The sequence below is a fragment of the Oncorhynchus keta genome, chromosome 37 (genome assembly GCF_023373465.1).
Source record: "Oncorhynchus keta strain PuntledgeMale-10-30-2019 chromosome 37, Oket_V2, whole genome shotgun sequence".
Classification (NCBI taxonomy): domain Eukaryota; kingdom Metazoa; phylum Chordata; class Actinopteri; order Salmoniformes; family Salmonidae; genus Oncorhynchus; species Oncorhynchus keta.
Window position 1 is genome coordinate 9,036,708 of NC_068457.1, and position 25,990 is coordinate 9,062,697.

Below are 25,990 nucleotides of genomic sequence, written 5' to 3' on the forward strand. Positions count from 1 at the left end.
TTTCCACTGTAGCAATTCTTCCTTCTGCCTCATCAACACGTTTGACAACCCTCTGTAGTTAAGCTAAATGGCCTGCTATTGCTTCCAAGACCGTTCTTATCTTAACATCGATCACTCACGTTAGCTAGCTCCTCCTGCACATCTACAGAGATGGTGGTTTTGGTCGAGTTCTTAGTAGTTCTGTTGGGCATATTGTCGGAGATTTTTGAGAAATAGCCATCAATACTCATTGTAGGATAACTTATTTAGCCAATTCTACCACTTTTTCAAGCTAGGAGATGAATGTAAAAATATACATTGACGAATGCCACGGGAGCTCGCTGAAACACAGTGTTCTCGCTATGGCGCCATTTTGTCCTCCCCTATGATTGTTACTTAAGTAGGGCTGTGTGGCCGGGCAGGAAGTGTAGCTGCGGCTGTGTGGCTGGGCAGGAAGTGTAGCTGTGGCTGTGTGGACCCTAATGGGGATCCTAATAAAATACCAAAAAATATCAATGATGAGAGGTCAGGGGTCACTAGGCTCAGGCAGCTGGTGATCTCTGACCCCCCCCCGTCATGCCATCTGTGACACCAGGCTGCAGTCTGTACATGGTCCCCCATTGGAACACCCCCATATATGCATAGAAAATATAATATCTTATTGGTGCCATGCGGATTCCAACTTGAAGGTATGGTATTGTGCTATACTGGAAGAATAGAGGGTCTCCCATTCACCATCCTGACCCACTACTCTTTTGTGGTGGAAGTTAGACCTCTTGGCTTCATAGCAGTCTTGTTCTTTCTCTGTTTACTTCATCTCTGGGCTGTTCAAAGGACCACCAAATGTTGGATTCACATAGATTGATATCCGTTTTCCTGAATGGAAGGCCCTTTCTGGACAATGCTGTAGTGTGTCACTCACTGTTTTCCATTTGTTTGGAGGAATTTCCTGTAGTCTTCGTAATAGCAGAGCCTTGTGGGAAAGAGTTGACCCGTAAAGGAATACATCCCTGTGGGGGTTTACTATCCTTGAGGGGACTAGAAGTCCTCACAAGGATAGTAAAACAAGGAAAATACAGACAAGTGGGGACAAGTGGGGACATTTAGGCTTAAGGGTTAGGGTTATAATTAGTTAGGGTTAGGAGTTCGGTTAAGGGTTAAGGGTTAGGAGTTAGGGAAAAGAGGATTTTGAACAGGAATCAATTGTTTGGTCCCCACAAGTATAGTTAAACAAATGTGTGTGTGTGTGTGTATATATATATTATGTGTGTGTGTGTGTGTGTGTGGGTTTGTTTGTGTTATTTAGTCACCTGGACACTACATGACATACTGGTCCGGTGTCTGTCTGTCTACCATCTGCCCTATAAAAGTGCTGGTGTATTTTGACTGACTGTGTTGGCTGAGAGAACATGTGTCACTATGCGTATGTGAGGGCATTTGCTGAAACATTGTTATGCTAAAGTCACTGTGGCTTAGCGGCTCTCGCTGTGAATGAAAGGTCACAGGTCAACGTGCTGTTCAGACTTCCATCTGCAACTGTGGGTCTGGATATCAGTCTGGAGGATTTAGATAGCAGACAAGGGCAACACACTTTTCTCTCTCTCTCTTGCTCTCTCTCTGTGTATGTGTTTGAGTGTAAAAAGTCTATTTATATTGAAATGACATGTATGTTTCTTAAAATGTAACACATATCAAGACATCTGAAACAGAATGTAACGGTGTACACATTAGAAAACCTACCGCTAGGAAGTGAAGGGCATGTCGCCATCTAGTGACAGCCTTCATGAAAGCATGCATGCATACTGCTGGAGCGTCTGGTCTGGACTGACTTCTCTCTTTATGTGTCCAGAGGGAGATAGATAGCGTGAGTTGGAGACCACAAGAAGAAAGACATTTCAAGGGAAACGAGGGTGCAAACATTCTCCTGCAGAGCCAAGATGAGGAATTTGGGAGCATGTCCAACCTGTGACTCTCCCATCCACTCCTAACTTGTTTTATAGGGCAACGTCAAGACACTGAAAAAAAAAAAGCTGTACGTCAGGGGCATACCAAACCAATCATGGTTTTAATAGGGTTAGAAGAACCAATCAGTTGGGGAGAGAGCCTTTCATCTGTTATCCAAGGAATCTCGTTTCTAAACGATCTACTTACCTGAGTATAACTTAACTCCGGTTAACTCCAAATTCGACACTCTCTCATTGACCTACATACCAAAATCCCTCATGGTATTTTACAGACAGAATGAACTATAAGGCCAACACTGAGTTTCTGTGAGGTTCACACCAGCAACACTAGTTACTAGACACCCGTACGACTCAAACACAGGAAGTGAGTGTGGACTGATTGTGAGCAAAACACAATGAGTACACAATTCTACACAACAGTGAGTGATCACTTTGGAGAAACCTTACAGCGCCCAGTTGTAGACAAGAAACAGACCTAGTCCCAAAAACAAACAAACATGGGTTTCCTTCGATTCAAACAAAGGAAGTGTAACTTTCATCGTCCTATTTGGCAAATAAATATTTTCTAAAACAGGGAGAGGTCACACACACAACAGAAAAACAACCATGTTAAGGTTTGAGTCATAATAAACTATTACTGTATTTAGGTCACGAAGATGTCATATTGGAAGAAAATACTCTCTCCTTTCTGTCTGTCTGTCTGTCTGTCTGTCTGTCTGTCTGTCTGTCTGTCTGTCTGTCTGTCTGTCTGTCTGTCTGTCTGTCTGTCTGTCAAATGTAAAATGTAAAATGTAAAATGTGGTCATTGAGTAAAATGTGGTCACAAATACAATGTTATCTGACACAAGCCAAGTAGACCAGGTTCCAGTACTGTTCATTCTTATGCATTTCCTTGGTGTTTCCTTGTATCTTTCAGATAATGTAGACTAGAAGAATGCATGTAAGAAGTGGAATGTCATCTCAATTTCTTTGCAGGAGGAGATGTTGATTTGTATTTACACAGATGTCCATACATCATCACACAAGTAGAAGGCATCAGATGTATAATCTCCCATGTCTTCTGTGTCTCTGCCTGGAGGAGGGGAAGAGCAAGTCCAGGGTGTGTGCCAATGTATTCTGTGGGGCTGGCAGGGAGTGTGCTGTGACAGAGAAAGGGGAACCTTCCTGCCTGTGCATCGAGGTGAGTCTTAGCCTACACACACACACACACACACACACACACACACACACACACACACACACACACACACACACACACACACACACACACACACACACACACACACACACACACACACACACACACACACACACACACGCAGGCATGCCTGCACTCTCACACACAAACACACACACACACACACGGTACGCACATGCATGCATGCATGCATTCTCACACATACACACACACACATTCCTGGCAAAGACCAAATGTCTCACTCCACAGATTGAAAATGGGTACTCTCTCTCTCTGTCTTCAGCAATGTAAACCTCACAAGCGCTCTGTGTGTGGCAGTAATGGTAAGACGTACCGCAACCACTGTGAGCTCCACCGCGACGCCTGCCTGACCGGCCTAAAGATCCAGGTGTACCACGACGGTCACTGTGAAGGTAGGGGACCCTGAAAAGAATCTCCAGGTTGTCTGAGGCATAGAAATATATTACTAGAATGGACAAAGCCCCTCAGACCATACACATTTCAATGAAACACATATGTACACTCAATATGACTGCTGGTCTTCCCATCACAGAGCATTACCTTGAATAGGAAAGTCTGTGCTGGGAACTTTATTTCTGTGTTCCAACGGACAATCTGCAATAAAGAGGAGATTAAGCAAATTGTTTGCAGTTGTTTTGATTGTGTTATGATTTCTTTCAGAGAAAAATACAGACGAAGCTGTTGCTGCTAGCCCAAGTAAGTATACTGCCTAAGGTCATGAGGCCCATTGTCTCAGAGAGGTTAATGAATAATTGATTAATGATAGCAGTAGGTTCATTTTATACTATCCTTGCATGCACTGTAGAAGATACACTGTTGGATATTCCTTTACACTATCACACAACAGCTATGTGCTCAAGGGAAACACACACACACTCACAACCAGCCCCCACCCAACACACACACACAAACAGAAGTACTCTCACATACTTAGTTCCAGTAGAAACACGCTGTAAATATGAGCGAGTCTGTTTGGTCATTTAGCTGTCTGCAGTACTGACCCTCTCTACTCTCTCCCTCTCTGCCTGTGTAGTCGTGTGCTACCTGGCCAACAGGAACGAGTTGCGCAGCCGGGTCATCCAGTGGCTGCAGAATGAGGTGGTCCCTGACGGCTGGTTCGCCAAGGGCTCCAACTTCTCCAACATCCTGCTCAAGTACTTTAAGGTAGGTTGGACTTGTGGGGTGTTTGTGTGTGTGTGTGTGTGTGGAGAGGTAATGATGCTTTCGTAGTTGAACTATTGCTGGAAAACTGCAAGGAAAAGTACCGGACAGCTCACAGTATTTAAAGTGGAGTGGAGGTGTATTTATTTCTAGTCCTGTACTTCTAGAAAGTCCTCCTCTGTCCTCACCTTAATAAAACGGCTAAGATTACAATCCGTTAGCATGTATGGACTACTTAATGACTCCGTAAGCAGCGGAATGATACACTTCACTTGCAGCAGTAAGCAGTAAGGAGACAGAATCAGTTGAAAATTCACAGAGTTCTCCCCGTCTGTCAGTTAGTTATCCTGTTTGTTCTGTGGGCCAAGCTACACAGCATGGAAAACGCCCCACAGCAAGAACAGACGTTCTTCCCACTGCCCAGCACTTGATCACATAACAACAGTTATGCAAGAGCTCTCCTGCTCTGCCCCCCCCAAGAGTCAAGATCATCTCCACCTGTGTGCCTGTGTGGTTGACACTTCTCACAGAAAGCCCACAGAGCTCTGATGGTCGTCTCCGCCATTTCTTTTCATAGTCAATAAAATGTTAAAAATGTATGAATGAATATTCCTACAGGACAATGACAATGGAGACTCCCAGCTGGATTCCACTGAGTTCCTTAAGTTCCTCCAGCACAACGAAACAGCCATCAACATTACGTCACATGCTGACGAGGAGAACAACCGCCTGCTCAGGTGAGCCCCAACCACTGGCCCAGGGTCAGTAGTGCACAGCTGTCAATCATGACAGGTATAATGCATTCTAAAGGCATAATGTCTTATAATCATGTCGTAATGATCCTGACTGAGAGCCAGACGTTTTGAGTTCGTATACATTTTCATATCAGTAAGTGTTACTTACTGATATTTGCTGAGTGCAGTGCATTCTCTTCAAGTAGTAGCAACATAATGATGGTTTATCTCAACATATTGGTATCTCGGTAATGTGGATTTCTGTGTTGAATAAGAATGCTTACTTAAAAGACTAATGACTGTACCTGGCAATAATTTGTTTTCAATTGCTGCTTGAAGAAAAGAGAAGAATTCTCCACCCGACACATTATCATATTATAAATGGGGCTCAGCACTTAATGAGCTGCCTAAGCAAATTAGCAGGGTTTTAATTTCCAGCGCCAAATCAGGAACTTGACTTCAAAATAAGTTAAACAGCCATTTTCTGGGACTAACACTAATTTAATTCAATACATGGAGTACATGGAGCAATTGAAAGCAATGGAAAGGCCATGATGAAGCAACTGCTTGCACTGCTAATAGGTATTTGATTGAGGTCTTTCAGTGAATTGGTTATTGCCATATTGATATAAAACTACCGTATACAGAAGCAATGGCAACCTGTATAATACATCAATATATTGTCACGGGCGTCGTAAGAAGTGAACCAAAGTGTAGCATGGTGAGCGTACATATTATTATTATTATATTATTATTATTATTATTATATTATTATTATATTATATTATTATATTCCTTTTATTTATAGAAATCTAGACAACAAAGCACGCAAGCATGCAAGCAAAGTTTAACTTCAGCTATAAATGCCTCTAACAAAGTCAACTACCCACAAACAACAGGGAAAGAAGGCTGCCTAAGTATGATTCCCAATCAGAGACAACGATAGACAGCTGTCCCTGATTGAGAACAGGGGCAGGGGGATGGGTGATTTGGGGGGGCTGAAAGTGCTGTTTTGGCAGTTCTGCAATGGTGAGGCGGCTTGTTTTGATGGGATGTGGTGGTGGGTGTGGGTGGCAATGGGGCCGCTGTCCCGTGGGACCATACCCCTCTCCCATGCATCATGGGTCTGGGAGCGGGCGCAGAGAGCGACACAGGGATTAGGGGCAGTATCAACTCTCATTCATGTGTGGAATCTTCCTCCCAATTTGTGTCGGCTGGCTATCTGGGGTCATCTGTGAGATCGACTAGAGTTAAAGGGCAACTGGACTGGCAGTAGGCCCAGTCTAAGGAACATTTACAGTGCATTCGGAAAGTAGTCAGTCCTCTTCCCTTTGTCCACATTTTGTTATGTTTACAACCTTATTCTAAAATGGATTCAATTCATTTTTTCCCTCATCAATCTACGCATAATGACAAAGCAAAAACAGGTTTTAAAATATGTTTGCAAATGTATTAGAAATAAAAAACAGAAATATCTTTGAACGGGGTATGGTAGGAGGTGCCAGGCGCACCGGTTGGTGTCAAGAACTGCAACGCTGCTGGGTTTTTCAACGCTCAACAGTTTCCTGTGTGTATCAAGAATGGTCCACCACCCAAAGGACATCCAGCCAACGTGACACAACTGTGGGAAGCATTGGAGTCAACATGGGCCAGCAACCATGTGGAATGCATTTGACACTTTGTAGAGTCGATTCCCTGACGAATTGAGGATGTTCTGAGGGCAAAAGGGGCTGGGGTGCAAGTCAATAATGTTTCGTCAACTCAGTGTATATACATTAGCTCCAGTGAAATGGCAGTAACAGTAGTCTGTTTAACTGTATTTCCCTCCTGTGTCTTATTGGTCCTATTGTTCATGACCCCACTTCTCCTGTTGGTGTCTAGGAGCCTGTGTGTGGATGCCCTCATCGAGCTCTCAGACGAGAACACGGACTGGAAGTTGAGCTTCGATGAGTTCCTAAACTGCTTCAAGCCTGGCTTCAACCCACCAGAGAGAAGTAAGACTGACACCATATACAGTATCTTCCTGTTATGTGTTTTTCTATGTCCCGTGTTCAATCCCTACGTTTTTTTACAAATGTGATTTGATTATTCAACCATTTTAAAAACACATTAAAAAAAGACCCTTTCATAAATGAAATACTGTTACCAAAGAAAATAAAAATGAAGATGTCCAGAAACTGCTTCTCCAATAAAGATCCCCGATTACGCTTGTAGGCAATGTCATGGCAACGTTAGCTATCTATGGTTATGCGCAGAAACACGTCATCGGGTCTATAGGTTGTGTCTGTCGATTGACTGTCATGCCTGCTCCCGCTCTGAGGCTGCCCAGCAGTACGCACTCCTGCCACCATCATTACGCACACCTGCCACCATCATTACGCACACCTGCCACCATCATTACGCACACCTGCCACCATCATTACGCACACCTGCCACCATCATTACGCACACCTGCCACCATCATTACGCACACCTGCCACCATCATTACGCACACCTGCCACCATCATTACGCACACCTGCCACCATCATTACGCACACCTGCCACCATCATTACGCACACCTGCCACCATCATTACGCACACCTGCCACCATCATTACGCACACCTGCCACCATCATTACGCACACCTGCCACCATCATTACGCACACCTGCCACCATCATTACGCACACCTGCCACCATCATTACGCACACCTGCTTCCCTCGTCACGCGTATCTGCGATCATTTGGACTCACCTGGACACAATCACCTGCTCTCATTACCTCCCCTATATCTGTCTGTTCACCAGCTCTGTTCCCCGCTTCAGCATATTGTCGTCATGTCGTTTTGTTCCCCCCGTTCTGACGCTGGTCCTGTTCCATGTCCGTTCTTTAAATTGTTAGGTTCTAATCTTCAGAGTAAAAACTCTACGGACACTATGAAAGCTTAGCCAAGTTTATTCTTCCCAGAGGATCAATACAGCTGCATCAGGCGACCAGGTATTCACACAAGCACTGATATTTAACTATGCTGAGTCTCCTCCTACACATCATGAACAGCCAATGCATCTCTGTTGCTAGACAGAACCTTAGTGATATCTGTTCTTCCTCACTTCATCTAACCTGACATCTACCCCAAAGTGATCACTCCTCCCCAACTCACGGCTGTTATGGTGACTGGTACCAGACTGTGTCTCTTCTCATCCCAGAGGATCCCTCCCATGGGATCCCTGATTGCTAACAATAACATATCCTGACATAATGTAAACGTTATACATTACCCTCTCTCCCTCAGTGACATGAATAAGTATATTTCTCATTCTCAGAACCCAACAAAATGTTAAACTCCCTGTACCTGCTTCTCGTTATCGGTTCTTACATTTAAAGAACATTCACAAATAAGGAATCATTTTCACTTCTCCTACTGATTTCCCAAAACCCAGTCTGGTCCGTTGAGACTGCTTCGCAAGGCGCTCCCAAAAGTATTGGCCTCTTTGATCTCTGGGTTTGAAAACTCTGTGCTGTTACTGATCAACATGTCATTTCCTGTGATGTCCATTGACTTCCTGTTATCTGCTTCCTGTAGAGTGTGCCCTGGAGGATGAGACCTATGAGGACGGGGCAGAGACTCAGGTGGAGTGTAACCGCTGTGTCTGTGCCTGTGGGAACTGGGTCTGCACAGCTGTGACCTGTGAAGGTGAGACTAGCTGTCTTACACCTGCCTTTATAGTAGGCCCTTACTGATCTAGGTCATAGTGTGAGGGGATTGTGCTCTAAGATGAATTATGTTCTTTCTCTCTCCCTCTCTCTATTTATGTCTGTCTCTTCCCTCGCTTAATCACTCTCCCTCTCTCTCCCTGTCCATATTGGCTTGTGTCTCGCTTCCTCTGTCCCCTCTCCTCACTATCTTTCTCTCTCTCTTTCTCTCTCTCTCTCGCTTTTTCTCTCTCTCTCTATTTCTCCCTCCCTCCCTCCCCCCCTCCCTGCAGATAAGGTGCCTGCTGTGGAGAAGACTGAAGGTGCTGACCAGGAGATGACAGAGGAGGAGTGGACACGGCGAGTGGCTGAGCTCAATAAACATCAGGTTAGTCTGGAACAATGAATAGCACATTACATTTTGCTGCTACTTGTTAAAGGGGCAATCTGCAGTTGCTACATATATTTTTGGACTTATAAATAATTATATGTACCCATTGACTCTTAAAGAGTCAAATTTGTAAATGCCTCAAAACATGTTTAAACTCTAATTCTGATATAATGGATGGTCAGTCCTTACATCCATAGCTCTGTCTATGCATTTGAGAGTGGTTACAGTACATTTCTCCAGCCCATCCCTCAGCTTTTAATCGAAACACTTAAGAAGTGTTATTGTTTCAATCGTGGCTTGCCCCTTTAAGTAACAGTATAGGTCAATGAGGCTGTGTACTTATACAATACACACACCTGTACTTAGAACTTTATGAGTCAATTACTGTAATAATCAGAGCCGATATTTGGCTAAGTTTACATGCCCATGCTTCTAGGTATGTCTCACTTTTTGGCTGTGTCTTTACTGTACATCAGACCTGGGTGTTGCTTTCTTTTTAGTACTAGGCACATTTGATAGAGCCTGCCTGGGGTGCCAGATGGGTGGTGTTTGCACATATGGGACTATTACATTGGTTCCATCGCGTCAGGCAAGCCAACCAAGAGCAGCTAATGTATTTTAAACTATATGAACCCATGCTGTGTACACAGTATATCATAAGGGTACTTGTACTACAGTAGCCAATAATCTTGTTCCTTTAACTCCTGTTAGGAAACTGTGGAGAAGATGAAAGTGAGCACTAAGGACATTTGAGAGAGAGAGAGAGAGAGACCTTTTTCAGTCCCACCATCAACAATCACTATCTGGCTGAAGCTTTGGAGCTTGTACTGTTGCTAAAGGAATGATTGTTTTTAGATTTAAAATGTTAATTATTATGATTTTTTAAAAACTGTACCAATGTCTATTGTAATATTATTGTGTATAGGGGAGACTAGTTTAATTGTGTGTACCGTACCGTCAAACACAGTCCTGTTATCCTATTTGAGTAACACTCCGAAGACTTGGTAAGAATCCATGTCACCTAGTGGTGGGGTAATATTTGTATTCATTTGAGTTCATTTGTTGTTTTTGTTTTCTGTCAGTCAAATGAGGTCATCTATAGAAAAGAGAAGAGTGTGTGAATTGGACATAATAAGGAAAGCACAAGTTGTAAGAACTACTGTTAAAAGACAAATGACTTCACAGTTGCCACGTCACATACCCAACCCCATCACAGAGGGTTGAGATAAGCAATTCGGCGAGAAAGCATAATCAGATGCATTGACCTTACAGGGCTGCTCTTCCAGACACCTGGGTATTTTATTGGGCCACATGAGTAAATCACATGAAGGATGAACACATGGCTGAGTTGTAAATGTACCTAAATACCATTGTAAATCCATCAACAGTGTGATTACACTTGCCTGGCAGTGTTACTACTCATATCATATCTGTAATATATACAGTAAAAACCCATTGACCCATAACATCTGATGGTGCCAGGGTTCAATCTGTTAGAAAAAAAGGAAATTAAGAAAGTCCACACTCAGTCTTAGACAAGAACTTGTATTCCAGCTCTATTTTCTGATCTGCCGCCCTACTCATATCAATATGGGGCGGCAGGTAGCCTAGTGGTTAGAGCGTTGGACTAGTAACCGGAAGGTTGCAAGTTCAAAACCCCCGAGCTGACAAGGTACAAAATATGTTGTTCTGCCCCTGAACAGGCAGTTAAGGCACTGTTCCTATGCCGCCATTGAAAATAAGAATTTGTTCTTAACTGACTTGCCTAGTTAAATGAAGGTCAAACAAAAAAAAATGCTAGGGTTCAATCTGTAGGCTGCATGTTTACACTGATGGGGTAATGCTGTCCATCTGTTTACAAATGGCTTTTCTATCAATGGGGTTGTAAGAGTTATTACTCCATAAAATGAATTGAATGCCAAAGCACTAGCCTGGATACAGATTTGGATTGTGAAGTGAAACTGAAGAATTCAGTATGGATCCAGGCTACCAAAACACATAGATGGTGCTTGTTTGAATCACTGTTGTGACAGTACTGTATTGCTAGGAGAGTTTGTGATAACGTTTGTGTCTCCTTCTCAAACCCCGGGGGGGACTAGAAAAATGTGAGCAAACTAGAAAAATATGTTGATGTAGTGTGTGGATTTGTAATGTACATGATTACACTCCAGTGCTACTCATTTGAAATACACGATTGTGTGGTCCGTCTGAGACATACATCGTCTGTGCATGCTTTGCCAACAGTACTGCAATTCATTTGATCGTTGATGTGTCTTTCGGGGAGCTGATGCACGTCGGTCTCTCGGGATATAGGTGCTTTGGTTGGATGACTTTGTTCGGGTACAAGGATTGGGAAGAACAACTTCTACAAAACATGTTTGATGGCATAACTGAAACCAAAGCTCAAATGCAAGATACCTGAAGTACGGTATGTGTAGTAACTTTTAGAAAGTAAGTGCCTTACATTTTCACTAAGACCTCGGGGACGTCTCTCACTATGAAACCATGCCAAATGTATGGTCTAATTGAAGTTAGTAGCCTGTGTTTCTTTTGTTTGTTATGTGTTTATTGTCTCACTTTTAGAATAATACCAGCTCACTTTGTTTGCTTGTTTACAGGAGACTTTTAATTAAACATTTACTCCCTGTTGATTATTAAGACTACTGTGTAAGCTTTATACATGTCAATAAATAGATTTAATAGACGTACTGGAATGGTTATTGCACATTTTTATTAATACACTTTTGACTGAATGTGTGTGTACTAGGTGTGGTATATGGCCAATATACCACGGCTAAGTGCTGTTCTTATACACGAACGCAACGCAGAGGGCATGGATTCAGTCCTTCGCCGTGGTATACTGGCCATATACCACAAATCCCCGAGGTGTCTTATTGCTATTATAAACTGGTTACAAAGTCATACGAACGATAAACAATACATATTTTGTCATACCCGTGGTATACGGTCTCATATACCACGGCTTATAATGGTCATTATATCATTTCACATGTATTTTATGATTTCACATGTATCCAGACCTTTGTGACATAAGGTCTACCACTAAAACTAGTAGGGCATATGACAAAATATTAGATATGGTTCCTCGTAGGCTAATATAAACGAGAGCTGGGGTGTCCAATTGCAAAGTTAATTGACCATGTATTTCAGTGTGAAAACAGATAACCGTTTACAAAGCATCCACACACGCAAACGTGATTTCTGGACATGGAGACGTTCTGTGGCACCAGAGCAAGCAGGCATGCACGGGTTAATTTAAACTGGGGGCGGAGAATCTAAAGCTTGACCAGCCTTGTAACACCCGCTACATGTGAACGCGATGACAATGTGACAGCTGTGCGTGTACGGTCCGTGGTGTGACTGCGGTCTGTATTTAAAGGACATTTATTTGCAGATTAGCAGAATGCGTAGAGAGGCTTTATACGGTCTTGACCAGTGCTGAAAGAGTTTATACTTTGTAAAAAACAACAACACTTAATTCATTCAGATTTTTGAACTCGCTGGATAGCAATTGGTATTGAATATGGAGCTGTTTGCAACAGTTGATCAGGGGGGTTGTATTTTGGACATGTCCCATCTGAATCTGGAGAGCTTAAATTTGGACACTGTCGGTCACGAACGGAGGAGAGTGACCCAACAACTCTACCTGTATAACAACCGACTGACAGTGTTTCCCGCTTCGGTATGTCTATTCTCCAATTTGGAAGTTCTGGATATAAGCAACAATGGATTAACGGTTCTCTGTGAGGACATTCAACGTTTGTCAAACCTCAAAACACTCATAGCCAAGAACAACCGTTTGAACGAATTCTCGTTCCCAAAGGAATTTGGGTCCATGCAGATAGACACATTGAACTTCAGTGGGAATATATTTGAAGAGGTGCCCATTCAGTTTCTAAAACTCCAGCGATTAAAATATCTGTCTCTTGGGGGTAACAGACTCAAAGCTATCCCCTCAGAGATAGAACATGTTACCAGGTAAGACTACTGATACATTATAGCGGCAATAGAGTTGTAATAGTGTAGGCTAACGGTATTAGTTCCAATGAAACTAACTACTTACACCATAGTACCCCATGTAACGTTAATTACCATGCGATCATGGGTTTTATAGGCACTTAATATAAATGGGGACTTTTAACAAACAACAACATCTATGCATGACAAAGTGAAGTTGTTGACATTTAGATGAGCTTTAAGCTTTTAAGCTTCTGAGTTTATACACTCGTTGCTTCTAATAGCGTAACGTTGGGACGCTCAAATGTGAATAAAGAAATCGCCACATCCAAGGTTACGTTGCCCTTATCAAACATATTTTAGTAATTTAGCATACACTCTTAACCAGAACGAGAGTCCCATAGGGAGGCGCACAATTGGCCCAGCGTCGTCTGGGTTTGGCGGGTGTAGGCGGTCATTGCAAATAAGCATATGTTCTTAACTGGTTTTCCTAGTTAAATAAGGGTTAAATAAAAATGTAAAATACGAGCCATTAGGGTTGGGTGCCTTGTTCAAGGACTCGACAGATTGTTCACATAGGTCAGGGATTCGAACCAGCCGCCTGCCACTTACAAACCGATCACTCTTAATCGCTAGGCTACCTGCGCCTTACCTTATAAATAGCATGCTCATAATAGCCATTATGTAGTAGTAGGCTTGAATAACAAGCTCTGTTGGTGTCTTAATGAAATGCATGGGACTCCATAACTACAGCGTTAATGTCAAGGTGTGCATTCAGGAACTAGATGACGAGGGTTAAGATAACGGGCATATACATTTGCATAAAATCAATGCTGTTGCTGTATTCAGCTAGATAGGTGCCACATCTTGGTGCTGCATTGACACAAATCTTGGGAATCAGCTCATCAGTGTAGTTTAGCCTGTCTGGCTGGCTGTGTGCCATGTTACAAAACAAGGTCATTTGACATATTGCCCACAGTGGGGGACTGGCACCATGAGAGAGGAAAATGGGGGTTTAGGACTTGGAACAGAGTGGATAATAAGTTATAGACTAAAGATAAGATGAGAAGGTCAATTGGACACCCCCAAAAAGCATACAGCAGTTTCAGACTGTATTGAGGCTAAATTAACAGCTGTGCTTTGCATCATAAGGCCTCCCCTCTTGACTTATAATAGGATTTCTCTCTCTCTCTCTCTCTCTCTCTCTCTCTCTCAAAGGAGAAGACGTTTTACAATCATCTCTTCTCTTCATTCTGTATCTCTTCCGTTGACATAAATTGTCAAACACTGGAGTTAAATTCTTAACTAACTCTCCCTCTATCTCCTCTCTTTTTCTTCTGTTGTCAGCTTTATCAGAGAAAGTTGGCAGGTGTTCGCTCTGGAGGTGTTCAAGAGTTTATCACACCGGTTCTCCAAAAACAAACAGACCACTCAGTCCAATCTTTGAACCCTGGAATTTCAACATGCTTCTTCTGGATTTAGACAACTGTTTGGCCATTCTTGACCTTTGAACATTGTGCATTATATAATCCACGTAATAATTCACATTTCCTGTTTCTGCGGGATTATTTTTATGCTGTAGAAAACGTCCCTGTTATTCCAAGCGTGAAGAAAAACATATTTATTTTCTCTGATCTGATGCAGTCTGGAGATGCTTTATTTGGGTGGGAACCTCATCACCTCCATCCCCCCAGAGCTGGCCAGCCTTTGCGGTCTCAGATACTTGGTCCTTTGTGACAACCGGATACAAAGTGTACCCCCCCAACTCACCAGGTGAGGGCCATCCCATAAGAGAAACACTGACTTTACATAATTTTTTAATTTGACCGACAGTTCTTTTCTTCTTTTTCTTTTTTAACTTGGGTCTCCTGTGTGTCATAAGACTGTGTTAGCCTGCTGAGCTAAAGCCATGATTCACTGTCATGTCTGAATATGTCTGTTTGTAGACTCTACTCCCTGCGCTGCCTCAGTCTCCATAACAACCTACTCACCTACCTACCGCGGGAGATCCTCAGCCTGGTGCACCTGCAGGAGCTCAGTCTCCGCGGCAACCCCCTGGTGGTCCGCTTCATCAAGGACATGACTTACGACCCTCCCTCCCTGTTGGAGCTGGCCGGACGGGCCATCAAGTCCTGCAACCTGCCCTACCACACCAATTACCTGCCTGGAAACCTGGTGCATTACCTGGACCTGGCCAGCAAGTGTCCCAACCCTAAATGTACCGGTAAGTGGAGGAGAGGGGACAGGTTTAGGTTACATACTTATGTACTAGTATTTGTGAGTGGATCAGATGAGGCTCGTCCAGGGAGGAAGAGATCCTCCTCAATAACTTGAGGATAAAATTCAAATGAAACATGTTCAAAAATCCTCTTTGAAAATAAAATCAAACCTTGAGATATTTGTATTGCTCTCATATTGTTGTGCTACTTGTCTCCTTCCTCTCAGGTGTGTACTTTGACTCATGTGTGAGGCACATCAAGTTTGTGGACTTTTGCGGGAAGTATCGGCTACCCTTCATGCACTACCTGTGCTCCCCAGAATGCACCTCTCCCTGCAGCTCCAACCCGCAGAGCGATGCTGAGTCGGAGGACGAGAAGTGCGTGTCGGCCAACAGGCTGCAGAGAGTGCTTCTGGGATAGAAGAAAGTGGAATGTGAAAGGACCTCGAGTTCACTGACACACATACTGGATGATGGACAGTTTCCATGACTCCCAACTCACCTGACTAACCCAACTTCTCCTGTGCCATACACGATAAACACCGACACTGAGCTGTTCACTTCCAATAGAGTGCCACATTCAACATGAGATGTAGGATTCCTCAAGGAGTGATTGTAAAGTAAATGAACCACAGTTTATCATTTATTTTTTTTGAGCCGTAGTGTTTTAAACATCTAACTGAAGCTTATGGAGGACTGATTTTGTTGTGGAGCACTCATCAAATGTATTTTAATGTAGAGCCTCAGTTTGTAGTTTCTGTGTTAACATGAAGGGATGAATGAATTTACAATATAGATTCAGAAACGCAGAATGTGTTCCATGCTTCTTTTTTTTTAAATCACCTCTCTTAACAGTTACCCTTTAACCGGCATACTTCTATTGACACTTTGGCTGCTCGCACATGTAATCCTAATCTACAGTAGTCTCTGTCCCCTGTAGCATTTACACACCAGGCATTAATGCCTTCCCTTATCTCACAAAACAACCATTTGTGTTGTTACAAACCAAGGGGAAAGTTGTGTATGTTAATGTGAGGATCTCTTGCTCAAAGATTTAACTGGATACATAAGATAATGCTGTTTTTTCAAATTAATTTGTTTTTGAACCTTTATTTAACTAAGGAAGTCATATTCTTATTTACAATGTGTGGCCTATCAAAAGGCAAAAGGCCTCCTGCGGGGACGGGGGCTGGGATTAAAAAATAAATAACATTATAGGACAAAACACACATCACGACAAGGGAGACAAGACAACACTACATAAAGAGACGCCTATGACAACAACATAGCATGGCAGCAACACAACATGGCAGCAGCACATCATGGTAGCAGCACAAAACAGGGTACAAACATTATTGGGCACCGACAACAGCACAAAGGGCAAGAAGGTAGAGAGAACAATACATCACGCAAAGCAGCCACTACTGTCAGTAATAGTATCCATGAATGAGTCTTTGAATGAAGAGATTGAGATAAAACTGTCCAGTTTGAGTGTTTGTTGCAGCTCGTTCCAGTCGCTAACTGCAGCGAACTGAAAAGACTAGCGACCCAGGGATGTGTGTGCTCTGGGACCTTTAACAGAATGTGACTGGCAGAACGGGTGTTTTATTGTGAAGATGAGGGCTGCAGTAGATATCTCAGATAGGTGGGAGTGAGGCCTAAGAGGGTTTTATAAATAAGCATCCACCAGTGGGTCTTGCGACGGGTTTACAGAGATGACCAGTTTACAGAGGAGTATAGAGTGCAGTGATGTGATGTGTCCTATAAAAGAGCATTGGTGGCAAATCTGATGGCCGAATGGTAAAGAACATCTAGCCGCATCTAGCTGTTCATACCCGGAGCAATACTTGTGGCAATAAACATTCCAATGTGAAGAATTTAGCATGATGATAATAAAGTGTAATACTTCATGATATTGTTTTTGTTCCATTTGATTATATTTCTGTGTCCGGGCTGCGTTAAAGTTGTTCCCTCAGGCAGCCCCAAACCATAATGACACCGCCTCCATGCTTTACGGTTGGTATGAGGTTCTTCTGTTCAAAAGGCAGTGTTTCTTTCTCGACAAAGATGGCGTCTGGCATTGCGGCCAAACAACTCCACCGTTGACTCATCTGTCCAGAGCTTATTGTTCCAGTAGTCTTGGTCTTTAACCCAGGTGTTGTCTGTCAAACGTCAGTCTTGTCTTGATATTATTTTTTGAGAGCAGAGGCTTCTTCCTTCCTGACCACCCATGTAGGCCAAGTTTGTGTTTGTGTCTCTTTCTGACAGTTGACTCATGCACTTCAATATTGATTGTGGCAAGAGTGGCATGTAGATCCCTTGATGTTATCCCGGGGTTCTTAGAGACTTCTATGAGCATCTTTCGGTCAGCTCTTGGGCTGAATTTGGTGGGACGACCTGTCCTAAGTAGATTGCCAGTGGTCTGGAATTTTCTCAATTTTTAGATGATCCGTCGGACAGTGAAATTATGTACTTTGAATTGCTTGGAAATGTATTTGTAACCCCTCCCAGACTCAAGGACATGAATAATATTTATTCTGATGGCCTCGGATAGGTATTTTGATCTCTGCATGATGTGTTACCACACACACATATGTTTAATACCAAACCAGACCAAGTTTCTAATCTTTATGGGAGGCTGGCCCCTCCCAAGGTACTCTCTAATGATTTCTTAATCATTGTCACCGGTTTGGGTGCACCTGATCCTAATTTTAGCCATTTTAGGTGATGGTAAAGGCAGGGGGGTACAAATTATTTCTGCAGAAGGAAATTGTAGTTTTGTTAATTTTAATTGCATAACAATTTCAAAGTAAATGTTTTGTGTGTGAGTTGTTAAATTGGGTTACCTTTATCAATTAATTTGGTTGCAATTTAGCTCAAATATCCATGTGTCCAAATACGTAAAAAAATACAATTAAAAAAATGACCACTTTCCAAAGAGTGTACTTACTTTTTCACATTTTTATTTATTACATGTTTTTATTTCACCTTTATTTAACCAGGTAGGCCAGTTGAGAACAAGTTCTCATTTACAACTGCGACCTGCCCAAGATAAAGCAGAGCACTGTGACAAAAACAACAACACAGAGTTACACATGGGATAAACAAATGTACAGTCAATAACACAATAGAAAAATCGTTATACAGTGTGTGCAAATTTCGAGAGGCAATAAATAGGCCATAGTGGCGAAATAATTTGAATTTAGCATGTGCAGATGATGTGCAAGTAGAGATACTGGGGTGCAAAAGAGCAAAAAAATAACTATATGGGGATGAGGTAGTTGGGTGGGCTATTTACAGATGGGCTGTGTACAGGTGCAGTGATTGGTAAGCTGCTCTGACAGCTGATGTTTATAGTTAGTGAGGAAGATATAAGTCTCCAGTTTCAGTGATTTTTGCAATTCGCTCCAGTCATTGGCAGCAGAGAACTGGGAGGAAAGGTGGCCAAAGTAGGTGTTGGCTTTGTGGATGACCAGAGAAACATACCTGCTGGAGCCTGTGCTATCGTGGGTGTTGCTATGGTGACCAGTGAGCTGAGACAAGTTGGGGCTGTACCTAGCAAAGACTTATAGATGACCTGGAGCCAGTAGGTTTGGCGACGGATATGTAGGGAGGGCCAGCCAATGAGAGCATACAGGTTGCATTGATGGATAGTATATGGGGCTTTAGTGACAAAACTGATGACACTGTGATGGACTACATCCAATTTGCTGAGTAGAGTGTTGGAGGCTATTTTGTAAATGACATCACCGAAGTCAAGGATTGGTAGGATAGTCAGTTTGACGAGGGTATGTTTGGCAGCATGAGTGAAGGATGCTTTGTTTGCGAAATAAGAAGCCAATTCTAGATTTAATTTTGGATTGGAGATGCTTAATGTGAGTCTGGAAGGAGAGTTTCCAGTCTAACCAGACACATAGGTATTTGTAGTTGTCCACATATTCTAAGTCAGAACCGTCCAGAGTAGTGATGCTAGTCGGGCGGGCGGGTGCGGGCAGCGATCGGTTGAAGAGCATTCATTTAGTTTTACTAGCATTTAAGAGCAGTTGGAGGCCACGGAAGGAGTGTTGTATGGCATTGAAGCTTGTTTGGAGGTTTGTTAACACAGTGTGCAAAGAATTTCCCAGTGTGCAAAGAATTTCCAGATGTATACAGTAGAGGTGGATCAGAGAATCACCAGCAGCAAGAGCGACATTATTGATATATACAGAGAAAAGAGTCGGCCCAAGAATTGAATCCTGTGGCACCCCCGTAGAGACTGCCAGAGGTCCGGACAACAGGCCCTCCGATTTGACACATTGAACTCTATCAAGTAGTTGGTGAACCAGGCGAGGCAGTCATTTGAGAAGCCAAGGCTATTGAGTCTGCCCATAAGAATTCAGTGATTGACAGTCAAAAGCCTTGGCCAGGTCGATGAAGTTGGCTGCACAGTACAGTCTTTTATCGATGGCGGTTATGATATCGTTTAGGACCTTGAACATGGCTGAGGTGCAGCCATGACCAGCTCGGAAAACAGATTGCAGAGCGGAGAAGATACGGTGGGATTCGAAATGGTCGGTGATCTGCTTGTTAACTGGGCTTTTGAAGACTTTAAAAAGGCAGGGCAGGATGGATATAGGTCTGTAACAGTTTGGGTCTAGAGTGTCTCCCCCTATGAAGAGGGGGATGCCCCCGGCAGCTTTCCAATCTTTAGGGATCTCAGATGATAAGAAAGAGAGGTTGAACAGGCTAGTAATAGGGGTTGCAACAATTGCGACGGATAATTTTAGAAAGATAGGGTCCAGATTGTCTAGCCCAGCTGATTTGTAGGGATCCAGATTTTGCAGCTCTTTCAGAACATCAGCTATCTGGATTTGGGAGAAGGAGAAGTGGGGGGGGGCTTGGGCAAGTTGCTGCGGGGGGTTCAGAGCTGTTGGCTGGGGTAGGGGTAGCTAGGTGGAAAGCATGGCCAGCCGTAGAACAATGCTTATTGAAATTCTCGATTATCATAGATTTATCAGTGGTGACAGTGTTTCCTAGCCTCAGTGCAGTGGGTAGCTGGGAGGAGGTGCTCTTATTCTCCATGGACTTTACAGTGTCCCCAAAACTTTTTGGAATTAGTCCTACAGGATGCACATTTCTGTTTGAATAAGCTAGCCTTTGCTTCCTAACTGACTGTGTATATTGGTTTCTGACTTCCCTGAAAAGCTGCATATCGTGAGGGCTATTTGATGCTAATGCAGTATGCCACAGGATGTTTTTGTGCTGGTCAAGGGCAGTCAAGTTAGGAGTGAACCAGGGGCTATATCCGGGGGTGAGTGGTGGTCGTTTGACCGTGGACCCATTACGGAAGCAGGCAATGAGGCAGTGATCGCTGAGATCCTGGTTGAAGACAGCAGATATGTATTTGGAGGGCAAGTTGGTCAGGATGAAATCTATGATTGCGCCCATGTTTACGGATTTAGGGTTGTACCTGGTAGGTTCCTTGATAGTTTGTGTGAGATTGAGGGCATCTAGCTCAGATTGTGGTCCTTCTGTAGCTCAGTTGGTAGAGCATGGCGCTTGTAACGCCAGGGTAGTGGGTTTGATTCCCGGGACCACCCATACGTAGAATGTATGCACACATGACTGTAAGTCGCTTTGGATAAAAGCGTCTGCTAAATGGCATATATTATTGTAGGACGGCCGGAGTGTTAAGCATATCCCAGTTTAGGTCACCTAACAGAACAAACTCTGAAGATAGAGGGGAGGCAATCGATTCACATATGGTGTCCAGGGCACAGCTGGGGGCTGAGGGCTGTCTATAACAAGCGGCAACAGTGAGAGACTTATTTCTGGAGAGGTGGATTTTAAAAGTATAAGCTCAAACAGTTTGGGCACAGACCTGGATAGTATGAGAGAACTCTGCAGGCTATCTCTGCAGTAGATTGCATCTTCGCCCCCTTTGGCAGTGCTATCTTGACGGAAAATGTTGGGGGATGGAAATGTCAGAATTTTTGGTGGGCTTCCTAAGCCAGGATTCAGACACGGCTGGGACATCAGGGTTGGCGGAGTGTGCTAAAGTAGTGAATAAAACAAACTTATGAAGGAGGCTTCTGATGTTATGATGCATGAAACCAAGGCTTTTACGGGTTACAGAAGTCAACAAATGAGAGCGCCTGGGGAATAGGTGTAGTACTCTGGCTACAGGGCCTGGGTTAACCTTTACATCACCAGAGGAACAGAGGAGGAGTAGGACAAGGGTACGGCTAAAGGCTATAAGAACTGGGCGTCTAGTATGTTTGAAACAGAGAATAAAAGGAGCAGATTTCTGGGCATGGTGGAATAGATTCCAGGGCATAGTGTACAGACAAGGGTATGGTAGGATGTGAGTACAGTGGATGTAAACCTAGGCATTGAGTGATGATGAGAGAGGTTGCGTCTCTGGGGGCACTAGTTAAGCCAGGTGAGGTCACCGCATGCGTGGGGGGTGGGACAAAAGGGCAAAGGCATGTTAAGCGGGACTGGGGGCTCTACAGTGAAATAAAACAATAAAAACAAACCGAAACAGCAGTAGACAAGGCATATTGACATTAGAGAGAGGCATAAGGCAATGACCGGTGTTGATCGGGAGAGCTAAGACAGCAACAGGTAAATGGCGTTGAATGGACGCAGTTAGGTACATACAGGACCTGAGTTCAAGGCTGGAGCCCTGGAGCCAACAGATAGACAAAACGAGGTACAGTGTTAATTGGTGAGTCAGGGAACCGTTCGGTAGTCGATACTAGGCGAGCGGGAGACACGGCGTTCAAAAAGCTAGCGGGCCGGGGAGAACAGATGGGTCTTCGCGACATCGCAACGGAAAAGCCTGTTGAAACCACATCGGATGATTACGTCGGCAGAACAGTCGTGATGGATACATGACTGTATTCCAGAACCAACAACCGACACATACAGTTGAAGTTGGACGTTTACATACACTTAGGTTGGAGTCATTAAAACTCTTTTTTCAAACAGAAACTATAGTTTTGGCAAGTCGGTTATGACGTCTACTTTATGCATGACACAAGACATTTTTCCAAAAATAGTTTACACACAGATTATTTCACTAATAATTCACTGCACCACAATTACAGTGGGTCAGAAGTTTACATACACTAACTGTGCCTTTAAACAGCTTGGAAAATTCCAGAAAATGATGTCATGGCTTCAGAAGATTCTGATAGGCTAATTGACATCATTTGAGTCAATTGGAGGTGTACCTGTGGATGTATTTCAAGGCCTACCATTAAACCATTAGTGCCACTTTGCTTGACATCATGGGAAATTCAAAAGAAATCATCCAAGACCTCCACAAGTCTGGTTCATCCTTGGGAGAAATTTCCAAACGCCTGAGGTACCACGTTCATCTGTACAAACAAGTATAAACACCATGGGACCACGCAGCCGTCATACCTCTCAGGAAGGAGACGTGTTCTGTCTCCAAGAGATGAACGCACTTTGGTGCGAAAAGTGCAAATCAATCCCAGAACAAGAGCAAAGGACCCCGTGAAGATGCCGGGGGAAACAGGTACAAAAATATATATTTCCGCAGTAAAATGAGTCCTATATCGACATAACCCGAAAGGCTGCTCAGCAAGGAAGAAGCCACTGCTCCAAAACAGTCATAAAAAAAGCCAGACTACGGTTTGCAACTGCACACAAACATCATACTTTTTGGAGAACTGTCCTCTGGTCTGATGAAACAAAAATAGAACTGTTTGGCCATAATGACCATCGTTATGTTTGAAGGAAAAAAGGGGAGGCTTGCAAGCCGAAGAACACCATCCCAACCGTGAAGCACATGGGTGGCAGCATCATGTTGTGGGGATGCTTTGCTGCAGGAGGGACTGGTGCACTTCACAAAATAGATGGCATCATGAGGGAAGAAAATTATGTGGATATATTGAAGACATCAGTCAGGAAGTTTAAGCTTGGTCGCAAATGGGTCATCCAAATGGACAATAACCTATACTTCCAAAGTTGTGGTAAAATGGCTTAAGGACAGCAAAGTCAAGGTATTGGAGTGGCCATCACGAAGCCCTGACCTCAATCCTATAGAACATTTGTGGGAAGAACTGAAAAAGCGTGTGCGAGCAAGGAGGCCTACAGACCTGACTTAGTTACATCAGCTCTGTCAGGAGGAATGGACCAAAATTCACCCAGCTTATTGTGCAAAGCTTGTGGAAGGCTACCCGAAACGTTTGACCCAAGTTAAACAATTTAAAGGCAATGCTACCAAATACTAATGTAAACTTCTGACCCACTGGGAATGTGATGAAAGAAATAAAAGCTGAAATAAATCATTCTCTCTACTATTATTTTGACATTTCACATTCTTAAAATAATGTGGTGATCCTAACTGGCCGAAGACAGGGAATTTTTACTAGGATTAAATGTCAGGAATTGTGGAAAAACTGAGTTTAAATGTCTTCGGCTAAGATGTATGTCAACTTCTGACTTCAACTGTACAAAAGTTGTGTTGACTTCAATATTGTTGATCCCTTTAACGTGTTCTTAAACGGCTCTTAATTAGATGGTAAAGTAATCCTACAGATAAACAGATTGCTCTGAATGCGCTTGCAAAAATCCTGCATTTCCCTGTGCCTGGCTTGCATTCTTCAACCCTACAGATCTGAAGTGGCAGTGCCAGTCTATATTGAGATATAGGTGAGTGAAATAATTCCCTGTCTATTCCAATTTAAAGTCTGTGAGGATAGAAGACTCAGGTGGCAAAGGGGGAAGTCCACAGACAATTGTATAGGATTTCTATTGTAATTTGGATATAATGCTTGCTGTACATGGTCTGGATAATTATTGTGAGATAATAATAATAACATTTAAAAAATGAAAATAACACCTTGCTTCTTTTGTAAAACCATCCATGGAAGGCTCTCACCATTAATGTCAATCAATTCCCGTAACAGTAGAATTCTGATATCACGAAAGTGTTATCTCATTATGGAGTTGTAGCAATTACTGGCCCATTTGTGTCTGGGCTGAAGTACAGTACATCTACCTGGGCACTTTTTTCAGTAGTGTTCAACTGGGAGGCAGCTGCGTGGGAAGATAGTTGAAGATGGTATGGCTCATAAAGATATCTGAGGTCATCTTCTCTCCATTATCTATGTTTCTATGGATAAGACAGCACTACGGACATGCAGAACTGCAGCTACGGGAACGTGCTGACTACAGTGGGTGGGACTTGTTGTACGTGACATTTTAAACTTCATGTGTAAAATCAGTGGTGGAACAAGTACTCAATTGTCATAATTGAGTAAAAGTAAAGATACTATACCTTAATAAAAAACGACTCAAGTAAAAGTAGAAGTCACCCAGTAAAATACTACTTGAGTAAAAGTCTAAAAGTATATGGTTTTAAATGTCCTTAAGTACAGTGGTGGAAAAAAGTACTCACTTGCCATACTTCAAAATAAAAATGTAAATACTATACTGCATATGAATTTCCTTATATTAAGCAAACCAGACAGCATGATTGACTTGTTTTTCTTTACGGACAGATGGGCACACTCCAAAACTCAGACATAATTGACAAATGCAGTATGTGTTTAGTGAGTCCGCTAGATCAGAGGAAGTAGGGATTACAACTTGTGATATATTGATAGGTGCTTGAATTGGACCATATTGCTGTCCTGTCTAAGTAACATTTGAATTCCCAGAACTGTAGTAGACTATCACGTTTACTCTTTTATGATGTATTCAGAACCTATGTGAATGGAAAGCTGAGTAAATAATGTCCTCTTGTGGTGGAAATGAGTCATGACACCACCACTGTAAATTTGCAGCTCAACCTTAGAACATGTGTTGTTAGATCCAGACCCTTTTACTGTCAATGGTTTGATCTTCTTGTGGGCTGTGAGAAGAGGAGGTTCCTCGTATTGTATAACAAAAAAATCTCCACATGCAGTGTCAAGAAGAGCCATGATTAAAGCATATGTCCTCCAGTCTTTGTGGATCAATCAAGAGAAAAAAAGATCATAGCACCTGAAAAAGAATGTACCTGGTGTTGACTAGGGTTCTTATTCATGTCCTTGTGCATGAGCCAATGGTCAATTAGCTGTGTAACTCTGTGAAAGACCCTGTCATTAAGGTGCTTTGTTATGCCTTTCCCAAAATACATAATTAATATTCTCTGACAAGATACACACAGACAGAGGGAAAGAGGAATGAGAGGAGCACACAGCCATTGCAGAAGAAAGGACTGTAGCAACCAAGGGCACAACTTTCACTGGGGACATGTCCCCCCCCCCCCACACACATTCTGAAATTGCATTTCTGTCCACCCCAGTTCTATAATTGGATTGTGATACAAAACGGGGTAACGGTGCACATTAGGACCAGGCAGACGCCTCCGAGCGGTCGGGTAGGCTGTTTGAAGTGTTTATCCGACTGGACACAAATAATTAAAAAAGATAATAAAATGTCCCTCCCCTGGTAGCAACTACAGCTTTTGACTGTATTGAACAGCCTCACAAAGAGTTTGCATGGCATGCTGGGAAGTATTCCTCAGGTCCTGCCACTGCATGAATGCCAGGGCCTGTCTATGTAAAGCCTAGTTGTTTCGCTACACAACACCTCCCACTGGGCACACACTGGTTGAATCAACGTTGTTGCCACGTCATTTCAATGAAATGATGTTGAATAGACGTTGAATTGA

General features: G+C 43.1%; 2 protein-coding genes across 3 annotated transcripts in view; both read left to right on the plus strand.

The window, feature by feature from the left end:
• LOC118369975 (follistatin-related protein 1-like) overlaps positions 1-11,826 on the plus strand; it is a 29,666-nt gene extending 17,840 nt beyond the window's left edge. Inside the window, exons 3-11 of the mRNA XM_052499073.1 lie at positions 3,022-3,123; positions 3,425-3,554; positions 3,823-3,858; positions 4,196-4,326; positions 4,942-5,060; positions 6,939-7,051; positions 8,622-8,732; positions 9,025-9,119; positions 9,834-11,826. Of these exons, the coding sequence (XP_052355033.1) occupies positions 3,022-3,123; positions 3,425-3,554; positions 3,823-3,858; positions 4,196-4,326; positions 4,942-5,060; positions 6,939-7,051; positions 8,622-8,732; positions 9,025-9,119; positions 9,834-9,875 (879 nt within the window). The 3' untranslated portion in view covers positions 9,876-11,826. The remainder of the gene's footprint in view (positions 1-3,021; positions 3,124-3,424; positions 3,555-3,822; positions 3,859-4,195; positions 4,327-4,941; positions 5,061-6,938; positions 7,052-8,621; positions 8,733-9,024; positions 9,120-9,833) is intronic.
• Positions 11,827-12,465: 639 nt separating this feature from the next.
• LOC118370156 (leucine-rich repeat-containing protein 58-like) lies at positions 12,466-17,228 on the plus strand. Of its 2 annotated transcripts, XM_035755002.2 has the most exons (4): positions 12,466-13,121; positions 14,745-14,873; positions 15,047-15,324; positions 15,546-17,228. In XM_035755002.2, the coding sequence occupies exons 1-4, from the start codon at positions 12,667-12,669 to the stop codon at positions 15,737-15,739; spliced, it is 1,056 nt and encodes a 351-aa protein (XP_035610895.1). In that variant the 5' UTR covers positions 12,466-12,666; the 3' UTR covers positions 15,740-17,228. The 2 variants fall into 2 exon arrangements, with proteins under 2 accessions (XP_035610895.1, XP_035610897.1); XM_035755004.2 differs by lacking the exon at positions 14,745-14,873.
• Positions 17,229-25,990: the final 8,762 nt, after the last annotated feature.

Bases quoted from the DNA above. Each gene is read 5' to 3' on its own strand.
- LOC118370156 (XM_035755002.2), top strand. From the start codon at position 12,667: ATGGAGCTGTTTGCAACAGTTGATCAGGGGGGTTGTATTTTGGACATG. The intron at 13,122-14,744 runs GTAAGACTACTG...GATCTGATGCAG, and splicing joins GAGATAGAACATGTTACCAG to TCTGGAGATGCTTTATTTGG. The intron at 14,874-15,046 runs GTGAGGGCCATC...GTCTGTTTGTAG, and splicing joins GTACCCCCCCAACTCACCAG to ACTCTACTCCCTGCGCTGCC.